This window comes from Mytilus californianus, unplaced genomic scaffold, assembly GCF_021869535.1.
Source record: "Mytilus californianus isolate M0D057914Y unplaced genomic scaffold, xbMytCali1.0.p SCAF_19, whole genome shotgun sequence".
Lineage (NCBI taxonomy): Eukaryota > Metazoa > Mollusca > Bivalvia > Mytilida > Mytilidae > Mytilus > Mytilus californianus.
This window is the reverse complement of record NW_026262667.1, coordinates 6821340-6839941: the sequence shown is the minus strand read 5'-3', so window position 1 is coordinate 6839941 and position 18602 is coordinate 6821340. Positions and strand designations below refer to the sequence as shown.

General features: G+C 32.9%; 1 protein-coding gene across 1 annotated transcript; it reads left to right on the top strand.

Moving 5' to 3' along the window:
• The first annotated feature begins 5362 nt into the window (after positions 1-5362).
• On the top strand, positions 5363-18509 carry LOC127727169 (uncharacterized). Its single transcript, XM_052234616.1, has 3 exons — positions 5363-5456; positions 5760-5850; positions 15089-18509. Exons 1-3 carry the CDS (start codon positions 5418-5420, stop codon positions 15994-15996), a joined length of 1038 nt encoding a protein of 345 aa, XP_052090576.1. The 5' UTR covers positions 5363-5417; the 3' UTR covers positions 15997-18509.
• The last annotated feature ends 93 nt before the right edge of the window (positions 18510-18602 follow it).

Sequence of the window (18602 nt, the reverse complement as noted above, 5' to 3'; positions counted from 1 at the left end):
CGTGGAATAGTGATATCCGATAGATATCAGTATTTTGGAACCTCTTTCATCAATTTATATAGTTTGCTTGATTATTTTCATAATCAATGTATGTTTTCCAAATCTAGGAGGATTATACATCTTAAACATGTGTAAAACATTTGATAATCGAAATTAGTGTTACCAGTTCCCTTTTCACACGTATCTCGGACAGTACTGCAAGGTCATTACGGAACCGAGGAACAGACGTCATCGTAGACACAATGTTTGGCTCAACACAGATTGAGTTACATTTATAACATTGTATGTGATGCCTTAAAACTGCTCGTCACATATTTGAACTCTTTCTCCGTGAAATACTGGAAATTTAACTGTTCTTAAAATTACAACGTTTTCTCGCATTCAACGAACTGTGCTATCATTTATATTTAACACTTTGGTCATCATAACATTTATTCAACCATTTCAAAATTGTTATTTAATTTGTATTTTTCGGCTTTTTACCATTTGTCAGATTGATTCATAGATTAAAGTATCAGCACCTGATAGTCGTATTCTGCTTGAGCCCAATCGTCGGTTATTCGTAAAGGTCCGGCCATTACAAAAAACCCGTAAAACATCGTTTTTTCTCGGCTTCTAGTAAGTGTTCTACAAAAAAACGTTCGTTACTTTTAACCAGTTTCTTAACTACTATCAAAGAACTTATCATTAACTCTTGTAATAAAACATTTGAAATAGTGGAATTAACTATTTTAGAGTGTGAAAAAATGTTTTAGATAAATTACGTGCGTTTGGTTGATTGATTGATTGTTTTAACGCCACTTTCGGCACTATTGTGCTATTTCGTGGCGGTCAGTTTTTACTGGTGGAAGAAGCCGGAGTGCCCTGAGAGAACCAATGACCTTCGATAGGAAAACTGACAATCCTAGTCAATTAAGATTAGAGTCGAGGCTAGTGATACAGTAGTTCGACTACTAAGACCATTCGGCCACCGATGCCCCTTCGTGCTTTTATTGGTCCTTTTAATTCGGATGACAGTTTTGACTTTTCAACTCTTTACACTACACTTCCACACAATTTCATCAAACAAAATTTTTCATATTTAATTAAATGGTCGTGTGAAAAATATGATTGAAAATTTATTTGCTGCAACTCATATGAAGCCTTCTTCTTTAAATAGAAAGAATATGGTAGGTGTACTTACTAGATGTGTGATGAGATGATTGAAGCTGTAAATGTTCTCCTTGCAAATATTTATGTACGTTTCGACAATGAAGTTTATCGACAGATTGTAGGTATTCCCATGGGCACCAATTTCGCCCTTTTAATAGTAGACTTGTTCCTGTACTGTTATGAAATACAGTGTATGGCCTAAAACTCGTCTAAGTTCAATTTAGTTGATAAATCCAACAACAGCTGCTACCCTTATCTTCATATTTTTCGTTAAATAATCAAGATTTTTAAAAATATACTGGCAAAATGTACCCAAAGGAACTTACTTAAAATAAATCGATATTCCATTCGTTTGATGTGTATGAGCTTTTCATTTTGCCACTTGATAAGGGACTTTCCGTTTTGAATTTTCCTTTGAGTTCGGTATTTTTGTTATTTTATTTTTTATAAACGGTAATAACTGTCTTTTCCTAGATTTGGGTATTTCAGTTTTACACGAGAAACTCGATTTTTTTGTTCCATATTGTTAGTTTTCCTTTTTTGGACGCTGATGTTCATTTTGCACCATCTAACGGTGTTTATATATCCCAACGCATTCGCTATGCCTCTATCTATACTGATGTTTTGGATTTCAATGAACGTAATCTATGTATTTGAAGGATTTCGTTACCAAATTACTTAATACCTTTACTAAATACTTTTATCAGTATAAATATTGATTTTGTTATCAGTAAATTTAAACCAAAGTAAATATTATTGTTATACACATATTTATCTTATTCTTAGAGTAAATAACTTATAATTTTTACAGTATGATAATAGCATTTCATTTACGTGAATTCCGTATTTTCTGACATGTTGCTTAGCGGGCTGATATTAAAAATTTATCAACTGCTTCCGGCTATTATCCCATGCCTTTCCATAAAGTTATTGAATGGAATTCCAACGCGTACTCGGCAAATTCCGTTAAATACACCTCAATGGTACGTTTTCAGTGAAAAACTAACAAAGTAGGATACAAAACAAATATTAGGAAACAGAAAATTATATTATGCAAAATGCAAAACAAATTATACAATAAATGCATTTTTCAAAGTTTCCAGCATAATTTAGCAAGTTACTTTACAAATGTTGACTTTTCCAAACAGTGTTCATTATGTTTTGTTGATTTTTGTCAATATAAAAATATATTATACAGTTCTTTTTCTCCTCTGTTGAGGCATATGATAGAAAGATTTCATATCGGATGTATCACATTTGGCGTCCGTCGTTCGTAAACTTTTCACTTTTTGAGAACCACTTAACAGGATCATTCTTTAAAAAATCATGTGTCTAAGACTAACATATCAATCAGTACACATCTAACATCCAATGGATTTAGTGTAAAGACGTTATTAACATTCAGAGAAAAACATGACCTTATGCAATGCAAAAATATAGGTATCGGCAGATTTTAGAACCATGAATATACTATCAGATTATTACATGTCATTTTTCATATCAGATGTATTATCAGCCCTCGCTAAATATCAGCCCTCGAGTCTTCGGTTCTTGGGTTGATATTGAACCTTGGGCTGATAATACATCTGATAAGAATCTTGGGCTGATATTGAACCTTAGGCTGATAATATATCTGATATGAAAAATGTCATGTAATAATCTGATAGTATATTCATGGTTCTAAAATCTGCCGATACCTATATTTTGCATTGCCAAATATTGTTGCGGTATATCATATTTGTTTTTCGTTCATTGTTTTGTACATAAATCAGCCCTTCATTATTTATGAAGATGTAACAAAGTGTAGAATGAATACTTTTTAAGATATCGGGTGCATGAATTTAGACGTTCTATATGATGATGCGACGTAGGCAATATCTGAAGTAACGAATTCAAAACGATCATTACTAGCATAAAAACAATACGGGTGTCACATGGGGCCAGCATTTGTTTAGCCTTTCGCAGGGTTTTTGGTTGGGTTAATGTTGCTCAGTCTTAAGTTTTTTGTGTAGTGTTTTGTAGACGTTTGTATGTCTTTGTATCGTTTTTTGTTTTTCCCCTCGCATGTTTTGTCAGTCTATGTTCGACATATATGTTTTGATTTTCCTTTCTTATGTTATGATTTTTGTTTGTTTTACTATACACGTTAACGTTTATTTTTCATAATCTCATACTTCACATTATGATCATATTTGGTCGCAAAATTTTGTACTTACTTTTGCTTGACTTCATTCCTTCAATTTTTGTGTGGCAGTTCACTATAAATGAATGAGAACAAAATATAAGAGTGATTTTCAAAAGCAACGATGCGCAGAAGATACTAACACAGTACACCAAAATTAGATTATTAAGTTTAATATTGTTACACATGTTCTTGCCTAATATGACCAGGCCCTTAAATCTGAATGTAAACAAGTGTTCATAACGACAGGTGCCACGAGTGCCACCTGTGTAGCAGGATCGGCTTACCCTTCCGGACCACTTAGGATCCACCCGGCTATTTTTTTTGGGGGGGGGGGGGGAGGGGAGAGGGGGGGGGCGTTGCTCAGTCTTTAGTTTTCTATGATGTGTTTTGTGAAATGTTTGTCATTTGGTTGGTTTTTTTTCTTTTCGACTTGATAAACTTTATATAGATAAGGTCTCACTGAATCACATTAACGGTACCAATGCAACTGCATCAGATGCGCATTTCGACTATAAATGTCTCTTCAGTGGTGCTCAAGGTCAAATTCTTTGAAAATCCAAAACTTATTAAAACATTGGAGAGCTGATAAAAATAAACAAGACAAAAAGAATAGCTAAAGTCGGCCAGAAATCAGAGTTTTGCATGAGGGAGATATATTCCCTGTTTGCAAACATTCTGTAACAGCAAATGTTTATATCCGTCGGTTTTCCAATTGGTTCTAATTGTGCAACCCTACTGTCGGACTTCTTTCATAGGAACAGAATTCAGATGATATTTTTTGAGAGACAAAAAGAAAAAACCTGTCATGCAAAATTCGAACTAAAATTTATAACAAACGTAATGATTTCAACTTTCCAACTGTTACCTAGTTCTAGGCAGTTAAATAACCTCTTCCCAAACATCCGTTACCATATCTTAATTGATACATTACGTGTATACATGTTCACAATATACAGACGTCATCAGAAGGAGTGTGCACGAGACACAAAAATGATCGAACAGAGTTATGAGGAAACAATGACTGAAATAGACACTACATAAGTTTTAATGTCATCATCATTAATTGGTTGACCGTTACAAAAAGTAATATAAACCCCTTTGCAATATGTGTTCGAAGTTTAGATATGTTTTGACTGACAGAAGACGCTACTCTGTCGACGCACAGGGTCAGCACCTTCTCGAATTCATATGATTCCCTCAACTTTTGTTAATTACCTTGATTTGTCTCCTCATTAGATCGATAATATCTAAATATCGCTTAACTTGGGTCGCCTAAATGTCAGTCGATATAAAAATAAAATATGGTATGATTTCCAGTTAAACAACTCTCTTCTAGAGACCAACTGACATAGACGTTAACAACTATAGGTCATCGTACGGCCTTCAACAAAGAGCAAAATCCATACCGCAAAGTACATTATAAAATGTCCCGAAATTAAAAATGTAAGACAATTTAAACGAAAAATCTATCGGCCTGATTTATGCACAAAACAATGAACGAAAAACTAATATGGTATACAGTAACAAACGACAGCCACTGAATTACAGGCTCCTGACTTGGGACTTTTACATACAAATACTGGAGGGGTTAAATTTAGCGCCTAACCATTCGCTTAATCAGGGACAGTGGTGTTACAGTACAATATAAGAATAAACTATAAAAATCAGTTGAAAATGGCTTAACTCATCAGATATATACAAAGCACAAAACAACATAACAAAAACACAAAAGACACAAAGAACAGATTTGAGAGTACTCTTTGTGCAATGCCAAAATATAGGTATCGACAGATTGTAGGACCGTGAACGTACATATGTGTATAACAATAATATTTAGTTGTTCAAGCATTTTATGTATTAGTGGAAAATGTAAAAACAATATTTTCTTAGTTTTTAAAGATTGGATTGGTTGCTATTGAAGGTTGTAGAATAGATTTTTCATAACCTTTCAGAATCTAGATCTGATCGACACTGAGTTCATTAGAAAATTACCCAACCACAACAAAAATATGCTTTAAACTCTAATCAAGCAAATCATACTTTATTTTTCTTAAACTGTAAATACCTTTTTCAGCGTAAAATGGCTTTAAGGAATATCAGGAACATTTTTCATTTAAAGGTAAACTATGTAAATCGAGACACATATTTCTTTATCTTTCTTCTTGACGATAAAGTTAATTTCGTCGTCTGAAATCGCTTTGCTTCATTTCGAAAAATACTTATGGACAATTTTTGTGAAAGTTTAAAAAAACATAAAATTGAATCTCACTGACATGTATCAACATAATATACATATGCTTATTTGGATAAGAACTACCGGTTTTTTCATTAAAGTATTTGGATATGCATTGAAAAACTGTATTGCTTTTCAAAACACGAAAATGCAAATTGATATATTCACACGTAATCTATTGCATTTCAGAGATGGATAAAATGTTGCCAAACCTTGTATTGTGTCCCGTTACTGATTTGCACTTTATTACTTTTTATGCATATATTGAAAGTATATCAAAGTAAGTAGTTTTATTCTAAGAGACTTTTTTGTTCGGTTCTAAGTTTACAGAATTTTAAAATAAATGAAGTAACAGTTAGACCATATGGTTGTTATATGAAGGATCAAAAGTAATACACATATTGAATCTACATTATAGGTATCCATATTACATATCGTATTGTAAAAACTAGCCATTATCAGTCCTGTTTAAGCATCATATACTATCATATACTATAAAATAGCGTGAACACATTAATGCTATATGACCAAAACAAGCCAACAATAAAGTGTATTGAAATTTTGTTATAAGTAAGGTATGAAGTAGTGCACTGAAAAAAAAGATGTGAATAGCGACAAATGTAGAAATTGAATAAACTTATTAGGTTGGTCCCACCATTTAATCCGATATAGCAATTTCAGAAACGTAATAAAAAAAAACTAGGTAACATCATATACATGACATGCATACGGATTACATCGACGCGTATACCATCAGGAAATGGCATACAAGGCTAACATGGATAACATACAATAACATCAGCAATACCTTACAGAAAATATTTACAGGAGAGAAACAATGAGAAAAATTTCCATTTAAATCTTTGATAAATCATAATCATTTTAGCCAGTTATCTGTTGTTTAATACATATAAATATGATAACAAGTAATTTAAATAACAAAAAATCCAAAACAATCTTCCCAATGTACATCAATTGATACATCAGTATTGTAAGAAATGATTCATTATATTCAACATTATTGAATCTTATATATCTCTATTACCAGGTCCAAAAGGGTCTGTTGTAATCAGTATCAGACGTAAATATCTGGTTCATGATGCCGGTAAAAAGAGGCTGACGATAGACAAATTAAGAAAACCCAATGTATTTGATAAATTACCCGAATGCATGCCTCTAATCTATACATCCCTCGTCTTCATATGCGATATTAGAATCGTAACAAATCATTTCTGATATTGAGAAAAGCATACCCAGTTATATATTGTTCAGGCTGGTATCTGGTTGAAATTAAAAGAAAGCGATGTAACTGGATCAGAGAAGGTTAAAATGGCCCAGTTGGTACATTTGGGTTGTTGACGTCTGTTTCTGTGGCCTTTAAAAGTTTAATGTAGGTACATATTTAGGATTTTGTCTATCTCATAAACTTGTTATATACAGTACGGAGCGTAGATATATTTGTACAACTTTTGAATTAAACACAGATTTTCACAAAAAAGACGATTTCGGCAGTTGCAAATACATATGGATCTTTATAATGCATAAGCATAAATTTCACTGCAAAGCAAATCATAGAAAGATAAAAGAAGGGATTAATTGTATGGGGAAAGAAATTCTAAAGTGGGCAATATTCTTATCTTAATAAGAAAGTCGGGTACACTATTTTACGTTCAGACGTGTTTGAAATTAATGTTGTGTTCTAAAAATGTACTTAACACAAATATTGAGATATAACCTCGCTTCAAGTTTCATTATTTTAATTATGAAGGGCTACGTGTTAATATAATAACATTTATGATTCGCAGTAACCAAATTTATATAAATGATCAAGTGAATTACCTTTGTAATGAGTCATGAGTGTGTTTGAATAACAAAAAACAAAAGTTTCGTCCTATTACAAATATTTATATATATATATAACTTTCAGTGTATATCGGTACATTTTAAAAATTTATGTTAACTCATTTAAAAAAAAAAATTAGACATATTGATTGATTTATTCGTAAAATGTACTAAAACAGAATAGTCGGACACACCGTTCACTAAAACCGCCTTGAATTTTTTACCAAAAGCCTGTGACAACAAACTTTATTTTTTAATCTTAAAAATGCATAACTTATCTTCTTTTCTTTTTTTGTGTTAATTATCTAGGGCAATATTTTTCAAACTTTGGAAATTTCTAGTCTGCTCTACCACGAAATATCAAAATAGATGTTTTTAGTGTTTTATTGAACTTTATCCCTGACAATCAATCAGACAATAATTTTAGATTGACAAAAGGTCTAAAAGTAAAGTAAATGATGTTTAATAGCTAGTAGATACATTGGTTTCTTACAGTGCATCTTCTCAGGATTGGCATGATACCATGTCAACATATGTATCGGTTTTCAAGAGCAAATTTGACATATTGAAAAATCTCTTTTATCTGAGAAGTAAATTTGTACAAAATCGAGTCTTACATACGGATAGACACTCATAGTTCTATGTATCCCTTCCACAACCCGAGGTAGGAACTGTAAATTACAATGAAAATGACATTAAACATGGAAACGTGATGGCAAAGCCTGTGAAAATTTGGCACAATATAACTAATACAAATATCTATAATTTTTTTTCATTTCGAAAAATACTTACGGAATGTATCCCTTGCAGTATGACTTGCTGTCAACACTACCTGGACCTGTATCTTTTTTTTTATATATTCTGGTACTAACGATTATGTCGACATTAAAAAAGAGTGGCATTATGTTTTGGCTTTTATTAAAAATCCTATATCGGATTAGGAAACCCGCAGTCAATATACGTGTACCTCCGGAAGGATTTTTTTTATCAATAAAAATAAACAATTTTCAAATTGAAAGTGTCATTCCGCTCTGAGGAGAATGAACAATACATTCGTTAGTCATGTTGAGTTTTTTTAGACAATTGCTAGAATTATCCATCGTGATAAGTTCAGTACTGTTCAGACAATTCGAGTGCAGTCAGTTAAGATCTGTTCCGTCTATGTTGTGAATGTTCAATAGTTATTATCTAAGCAGAAGAGGGACGAAAGATACCAGAGGGACAGTCAAACTCATAGATCGAAAACAAACTGACAACGCCATGGCCAAAAATAAAAACACAAACAGACAAATAATAGTACAGATGATACAACATAGAAAACTAAAGACAAAGCAACACGAACCCCACCAAAAACTGGGGGTGATCTCAGGTGGTCCGGAAGGGTAAGCAGATCCTGCTCCACATGTGGCACCCGTCGTGTTGCTTATGTTATTACAAATCCGGTAAATAGTCTAATTCGGTATGTCACATTCGTGAAAAGAAACTGCTATCGATGACATGACGTTGTACAGCTTTTCGACTAAATGTGAGTGTGACTATTCCTTTTGTATCTTTAATAGGGTTTGCAAACGGTACTTATATCAATATCATCACAGATGACTGATACAACGCAACTGCTATTGATTGTATTACGCATATAATTGACTTGTATTTTAATATAAGCAAAATATGCTGAAAACTAAAAGTACTGATTTTGTTATTATAAAACACCCATGCAACCACGCATACTATAATGCCTGATAAGACCCGAAACTATTCTACTATTTTGGCAGTTAAAGCCTAAAATGGTCATCTTAAGATGTATGACTTTAATATAATCAAATATGAAATTTCTTCATGTGTATATTGATACATTTATATTTAAATTCATCATCAGTAGATATTATGACAGATTTGCCATCATCAGGGGTCCAACTGTCAATTTTATGTTATAGTCTTAGATCTAGTAAGCATGTCTCCTTCACTTTGTTATAATACAACACCCATGCAACCACGCATCCCATAGTGTCGGGTCCTATCAGGTATTATGGGATTTGTGGTTGCATGTGTGTTTTATAATAACAAAATAATGCACTTTCGTACAATCTTGGCTTTTTTATTGTAAATAAAACCACTGCTTTGTTCATTTTAAAATTCTTATTTATATAGAACTAGATCACAGATTAATATGTAGGTTTCTTTGTGTTTGACAATCAATTGTATTGGTCTGCATTAAACATAATAATTATTTAGAAAATAAAAAAAATACGTCATATTTTTTCAAATACTTTTTAATCTAAAATGGTAACATTTTACACCCACCAATATACCCGCTTTACTATCAGAAATTGTCGTTTATATGAAAGTTGTTATAGCTATTCAGGTTTCAGGGAGATATGTAATGTGATATTTCCAATTCAATATTTTTATTCCCTATATATATACCCTAAGCCCGTAATATCGCATTATATTCCATGTTTGAAACCATAACTATACTTCTATTAATGATTACTCTTGCCTTAAGATATATATTTTAGTGCTAGGTATTTGTTGAAAATTTCTGTGTTAGTTATCTTTTAATGTATTTCGACTACCAGAATTATTGATGAACCATACCTTTTATGTTTTCGCATACGTGAAACATTTTGTAATTTGCAGTGAAATAATTTTACGTAAAGTCCATACTTTAGAACAATACATTCAGCCAAAACTTAATTATTTTGTGTGCAAATAGCATGATTTTAAATTCAAAAGAACCATTGACAAATAATGTTCATGTGTTACCCTGAAGAAGTCTTTGAGTTGGTTGACAGTTATCACCCCCCAGTTTTTGGTGGGGTTCGTCTTGCTCAGTCTTTAGTTTTCTGTGTTGTGTTTTGTGTACTGTTGTTTGTCTGTTTGTCTTTTTCTTTTTCAACCATGGCATTGTCAGTTTATTTTCGACTTATTGGTTTGAATGTCCATTTGGTATGTTTCGCCTCTCTTTCACATTCCTTTACTGTTATGTGCCTATTTGGGTAACAAAACGCCTTATAATCCATTACTGATTCCGGAATATGCGCTGCCAACCCTGTGAAGTTATCAATCAGTAGCTTTTAGCTGTGAACGATGTACAAGTATACAGCCATGTCTGGTCCGAATGGGGACGTTAAATCCGTTGCCATTGCTCTCTGCACGGAAAGTATCTTTGTTACAACTCTTTGATGGATCCATAGATGGCATGTTGCTAGTCAAATTCTGTTCCTATCCGATATACTCTCATTTTCCAGTGGCAGTCCAAATTTACTCGACCTTCATCTCGGACAGGCTCTATCACTGGACCTACCTATTTTATGTATTGTTAAAGTTCCGTCGTCTGAATTTAAAACATTTCTAATCTATCTAGATGGCTAGATCAGAGGCAAGTCAAAATGTAAGCTTGGTTTCCTCGCAGTGCGATGCAACAATTAGTAAAGATTACAAAAAACATATTAAACATCTCCGAACAAACACACATATAGCTCTTCTACACTAAACCAATATAATATAATGTAAACAATATACTATGCAAAACGTGTTATACTTAAAATTACTGTGATCACCTCGATACATACTATACAAGTATCGGACTTATATATGGCTAAAGAACGCCACCCGTAACACCGTCAAAGAAATATCCGTGCAGTACTAACACATAGACTTATAATTAAATACTAATCAAACTAGTTCTACAAACTAGTTCCACAGTTTCTAAAGATAGAAATAGAAAAGGGAAAATCCAACTATAACGGAATTGAAATAAATTTTATTTGTCCTCGTCCTGAACATGCATGAAATATTTGCTACCGGACGTTTAATCTCCGGCGCAGAGATCATATCCGTTCCGTTCAATACTACGTTAAGCAACCAACAATCAATCAAATAATTAAATTTTTGTTTGTAACCGTTGTATAGTTTACAAATTTCACCCTTTGAGATCCATTTATGCAATTGTCGTACAAAATCGTTAGCCTTGTATCTTTGGTGCTTTTTTTAAACATAATTGTCGTTTGCACCAAGTAAATATTTCATTTACTGGTAAATTCATATAAACTGAAATTAAGAGAAAATAAAGAAAGACTCTGTCGTATTCATAAATATCTGTGTAAATGACCCGCTCTTGCGCGGACTACTTTCTAGTAATGCATTTGCGATCCATTTTTGTACTTTCTTAAAAATATAAATAAGATATATCAACTCTGAAAAACTCAACAGCCTTTATATTTTCAATTAGTATATTGATGTAACAGTTGTCAGATGTGGACATATGATTGAAATTACCAATATATATCTTGTTTCGTTTTAAATGTTATATTATATATAATAACAAACAGCGATTTTTGGCAAAATTACAATTACCTTCCCAATACCTAGATATTGACTCCAAACCGGTCTGCCTATTTAAAAACATAAAACTGATAGAAAAGAGACGAAAGATGCCAAAGGGCAGATTCAAACTCATAAGTCGAAAATAAACTGACAACGCAATGGCAAAAAAAAGAGGACAAAAAGACAAATAACAGTACACAAAATACAACATAAAAAAATTAAAGACTGAGCAACAGGAACCCCACCAATAACCGGGGTGATCTCACGTGCTCCGGAAGGGTAAGCAGCCGTCGTGTTGGTCATGTATTTACGAATCCGGTTATATGTCTAACTCGGTAGGTCACATTTGGGGAAAAGAGGAAGAGATTGTTGTTGAAACAGATAACGGTCAACCAACTCGTGATGGCGTCCGTCAAATTAACGAAGTGATAATTTCAACTTCACCACTTGGAAATCTTGGTTTAATAGCTTCCTTGTGAGCAGCAACCCTCTATCAAGTAAATCATGATAGGACATACAAGCCCTGGAATATCGTATCAATTGGGAAATATGTACTCCATATGCAGGCGCTGTTGGAATGTTGCTACATTGAAATGGAAAGTTCACAATTGGGAAGCTAAAATCATCTCTTTTATCGTAAGGTTTTGTGTTCAAACAACCCTCATGGTCAATTTCTAGATTTCAAGATATGACGCAGACTCAAAAGAGGGACGAACGATACCAGAGGGACAGTCAACATCATAGATCGAAAACAAACTGACAACGCCAAGGCCAAAAATAAAAAGACAAACAGACAAATAATAGGACAGATGATACAACATAGAAAACTAAAGTCTAAGCAACACGAACCCCACCAAAAACTGGGGCTTAACCGTATCTGTTGTATCTTTTATCTCAAGTTCGATGGGATAGATGCGTCCAACATAGTCACAAAACTTTGAATTATTTAGTGAAAGAACATCATCTAGACTAAGCAACACGAACCCCCAGTTTTTGGTGGGGTTCGTGTTGCTTAGTCTTTAGTTTTCTATGTTGTGTCATCTGTACTTTTATTTGTCTGTTTGTCTTTTTATTTTTGGCCATGACGTTGTCAGTTTTTTTTCGATCTATGAGTTTGACTGTCCCTCTGGTATCTTTCGTCCCTCTTCTATATAGCGGAAAGTGAAGTTAAAGGATACTACTAACTTCTTTTCTTTCTTCCTAAGAAGCTCCGGTATGAAGTCAAGCCCATATGAATAAACACGTCGGTAGGAAGAACATCACAGTTGGTTCCCATGGGACTGCCAATTGTTTGTTGAAACACATAGTAATAAATATGAGAGAGAACTAAAAAAATGTTATGTTTTCGGAAGAAACATTTCTGTGCGACTTTTTCCATTTGATTTAAAATGCACTTTCAGTATGAATATATAACCTATAAATCATAAATCTATACATATCAGGGCCAATAAATGAGTATAACACTTATTCAAGTTCGTTCGTTGCGAGTGCTTTTTTGGAATGACTTTAATCAGGAACGCTCAAACAAAATATTTGAGACCCAAGAATGATAAATAATTAGAAACGTAAGAATTTTTATAACAAAAGAGAACTAAAAAGAAATAGCCAAATTCATCAATGTCAAAAATGAATTAGCTATTTTTATTGCTTTGTAAATATTTCTACCGAAGATGAAGAACTGGATCCTTCTTCACACTGTATTGGATACTTAAATTACAAATTGTTCTTACAACCAACGTCACATTGCTGTGTCTTCCAACGTAACTTCTTCACAAACTGTTGTCAATATAATCAGCAATTAAAAGCCGAGCTTCAGAATTATTGTCAAACTACTAATCTAAGGGCGGTGTGCAACAGATGTGGATGCTTAAATATTGCAAAGATCTGTTAGTATACATGCATACAATCTAAGTATCACACAAGTATCACACAAGTATTCCCCATTCAAAACTTATAGACAAACTGAATTGGTCTCACTGTGTATAAAAAAAAAACAAAAAAAATGGCCAACGTACATTTTGTAGATACATATATCTTGTTTCGGGTAGGGACAAACCAAACTTCGTATAAAACCATTCTGATTAAAACAAAAAATACTCTAGAAATAATATTATCAGGAAGCTTCATTTCTTGATTAACAACATATCTGTTACGCTGAAGGACGTGTTATTCAACAAACATTTGGCATTCTCAAAAATCCAACTGTGTTCCTCTAATTTCCATCTTGTTTCTTTTTTCATACGAGAAAGACTTTTTACAGGAGTTCCTTAGAAAGTATGAAAAGAAGCTATCCTTTATCTTCACCTTTAAATGTTTTATTTATTTGTAGCAAAATTCTATCAGCGCTTGCATATGTAGTATATATCTCCCAGTTAAGCATGTGGAGCAAGATCTTTCCCCTTCCGGAGCACTGAGATCACCCCCAATTTTTGGTGGGGTTCGTATCTGTACCCCTTAACGTCATGAACAACCAATTTGTGACTTTTTTTCAAGCCTGAAAAACATGTCATTTCCTCAGATGTGTGTTCCGAGGCGTCATAGCACTTACATCTGAGGCCCTTTGTTAATCCAAGTCCATGTCCTTTTTATAAGGTAGACCTTGAGGTATGTGACATGTACATGTAAAATGTGGCGGGTTTAACATCTTTCCAAGAGCTCAACTCTCACATGAACCTGGGACCGTGGTGTAACTACATAAGAACAAACTGAATAAATCTGTTGGAAAGGGCTCGACTCCACATATCGGCACAAAGCACAAAAATAACTGGCAAAAAGAAAAAAGAGAGTACCGAATTTTGATTTAGAGAAAATAAGAAATTAAAACTTGATAATATTGCTTATAACTGACTGTAAGATAAAAGGTATAAGTTTTCTAACAATGTTTTATTGCAAGAAACTGTAAGTTCCTATTTACATAGTTCAACACGCATTCATTTTCCTTAACTGCAGTCTGGTATTTGATTAAATCGAACATAAAAGTCGTATAGATATGTTTGACAACAAAACGCGGTCCGCGAGGACGTTTGAATAATTCTGACGTCAACACATAGAATAGGGCCCATATTTTAGAAAAAAAGGGCATAGATTTGTGAATATTGAATAGGACACAAATGTGAGGATAGAACATAGCTGATAAATAGCGTAGAATTAGAATGAACCTTTTCTGTTGTCTCTTTTTTAAATTGTGCACTCGAAATGGTAATTCGATGAAAAGTTTGAACCACATTGCCTGCTTTTTAAATAACTTTTAAAAGATTAATATTACATGCTTTACTTACAAATTAAACCAATCATTCGATTTTGATGCACAGGTTTAATATATCGCTATAATCAACTACATTTTTTTTCAGATTTCCAGAATTATTTGTCAGTAAAGGTTATGGGTCGTGGAAATATCAATGATCATGAAAAGGAAGGCGAATTGACATTAATAACAGCTTATTTCAACATCGGATCGTTCAAAAAAGGTCCACATCTTATATATTCACCAAGCAGATATTATACTTGGATGAAAAATTTTCGGTCTGTGAACAATTGTGTCATCCTTTATACGGACGTAATTGATTTATCGGTGCAATTTGAATTATATCGTGCACATTTTCCAAAACATATGACTAAGGTATTTATAGTGAATCAAACAAGTCTTTGGGCTTTTCAATTAAAAGCAAGAATCGAAGAGATTTATAACCAACCGGGGTATCCGAAATATTATCCAAATGTAGGTGTGCCTGCTTATTCATCTGCAATGCATGCTAAGTATGAATTAATGGAACAAGTAATAAAAGAAAAGTTATTTAGGACGAAATATATTGCATGGATCGATATAGGCTATTTTAGAAAGAAAGAACCCGGTTGTTTTAAAATGGAAACTCCTAAGGATATTAGAGATGATCATATTTTATTTTCGCAAGTAGATTTTTTCAAACATCAGCTCAATCTGACAGAAATTATATATACAAGTAGATTATATATAGCTTGCGGTTTTTTCATTGGAAGACCGGACAATCTTATGTTGTTCATTGAGGATTATAAGTCTGCCGTTGAACGCTTGCTTGAAATGAATCTAATGAACTCTGATCAGCAAGTGTTGTATATATTGTATTCATTAAAACTATCCTTTCATCCTAGGATACCAATTCAAACTTTTTTTAACCCAATGAGTTTGAAAAAAGGAAGAAACGATCGATGGTTTTTTCTTGGTAAACTCTGTCAGAGGTTTATAAAATTAAATGACAGTGTAGACACATGTATCGCTTAATAATATTTAATATATCTTTACCTGTTCAGTTCATTTACTTGGTTTTGAATGTATGCAAACAATTACAATAATTATTGTTGTTACTTTCATAATTACAAATATCAGTTGCAAGGGATTCTTGCATCCTGTGTGGAGTTCTTACTGTCCAACGCTTGCAACACGTACAAAGAGAACTTTTCCCTGAATGTGACCTACCGAATTAGACTTATTACCTGGTTTGAACTAGCATGAGCAACACGACGGGTGCCACATGTGCAGCAGGATCTGCTTACCCTTCCGGAGCACCTGAGATCACCCCTAGTTTTTGGTGGGGTTCGTGTTGCTCAGTATTTGTTTTTTTATGTTGTGTTTTATGTGCTGTTGTTTGTTTGTCTTTTTCTTTTTTAGCCATGGCGTTGTCAGTTTATTTTCTACTTATGAGTTTAAATGTCCCTTTGGTATCCTTTGCCTCTCTTTTACATACACAGTGTATCGAAGGGCAGTGTATCTATTAAAAGAAAATTAAGATGACAGAAGAAATGCTGGAAAGTAAACATTACAGACTGAGGACACACAATCGGTTGGATTAAGGTAGATCGGTGATCTCGCCATCTTGTATTATAAAAGAGCAGAACACAATCAGTCTAGATCTTAAATAAAATATGCAAATTTTGAGAGAGGAATGTAATTTATTTGTTTAACTTTTCATTACATGAAGAAAACTACGTGTTAAAATAATAAAATTAACGGTACCAATTTTTCTGCACCAGATGCACATTTCTACAATAAATGTCTCTTCAGTGATCCTCGAGTCCAAAAAAAACTCCAAAGCTTATTAAAAAATGAAAATTGTATTATAACGACTGTTTTTAGAAATTAATGATTTCCTTTATTTATATTTTCTAATTTGCCATACAAGGAGAGATAACTCTGATAACTTAACGTTTATACGGAAATGTGTACTAAATTGACTTATTTTGTTTGTTTAACAAGAAAATGAGTCCTGTGACCCAATTTTATGATTATTTTCTGAAAGCAAATTCTAAAGGCTATTTTTTTTTTAGTTTTTTCGTCTGCATTCAACATGCTTACCCTAGTTCATCCGGTTTGTATCCGAGTAAATTACAAAACACAATATGCTTATTACGACAGGGATAACATTTATTCACCAAATTTGCATTAAACATGAACATAAAACAATGAGTCTTTACCATTTCATTTACAATACAATATAAGGCACCAATGAAAAAATGGAATTATCTTGAATGGTAGCTACCCCTCTCGAGTATTATTCATCTGCAATTCTGATCATTAATGTAGGTTAAGGTCATTTTAGTTTAGAGTCAATTGTTTATAATATAACATGATGCGTCATTTGCCATTTCTGTATGATTTGTAGTTGCTTCGATCCTGGTTTTAATGTAAAACTTAACTGAAGCCATTTATAGGACAATTGAAAGTCAAAATTACCTAATTTACTGTTGACCTTCATCAATACATGACATGACTAATAATAGTTTCTATCTAATAAGTAGCTCCTAAAATCTGGAAATTTATGCAGAACTTAACTCAAGTCTTTCTGGGGTAAAATGAAGTCAGGGTCAACTGAGTTTCATATGAAAAATATTGCTCACACATCAATTTATTTTCAGCCTCTTAAATGTAAATATGCCAATGACAATGAATGAAAGCAAACCTTATTTCCTATTGCGTTCGAATGCAAGTTTCCAAACTTTAAGGATGTTCGCTACTCTGTTTCAAAATAACAAGCTTTTAAAAAGACTATTATATATTGATAGTATGAAAATAAAGAAACGAAAAAAGCAAAAAAAAAAAAATATGGGTCAGTGTGCTCGTTTTCGAGATATAAGCCATTGAAAATTTGGCGGGAAATAATTCTCTCTAGACTTTTAATATATTTAACATTGACACCTTTTTTCTTTCAAAACCGATTAAAAAATAACAAGGATTTTATAAGATTTTCAAAGAAGATACTTTAAACTATGTTTAATCAAATAATGGAAAGAAAAGTAGGGGTTAATGGGCAAATTTTTTTAATGGCACTACATGGATAAAACCAGAGGATTCCGAATATCTGGCAAAAATTCAAAAACATGAGGAGCGAACTTCCTTAAAGCTATAAAAGCAAAGGTGTAAAGCAAACAGAAACCTTTCTTTATTTCCAGTAATATGAAACAACAACTGTAGATCGTAAGATATATCTAAGGTGTTTATTGTTTGTAAAAAACAAATTAATCTCGCACTTTAAAATGTGACCTGTAGAACAAGAACTGTTTAACCTTCCTGAGCACATGAGTTCACTGTGGTGGGGTTCGTGTTGCTCTGTCTTTTGTTTTCTATGTATTATTTTGTTATTGTATGTTTTTTGTTGTTACTATTTTTGGCCATGATATTGCCTGTTGCGATTGGAATTCAATACGCACCCTTGGTATCTTCTATGTATTTTTTGAAATTTTCATTGCATTATTTGTATGCAGCATTACCTGAAATCTTATATATTAATTTATCATATTTATTCATTGCTGAACAATCGCAATAAAAAGTACAATCAGATAATTAAAAATTAGCAGTACTTAGTTTTGAATAGAACCAGGTCTATGATTTCC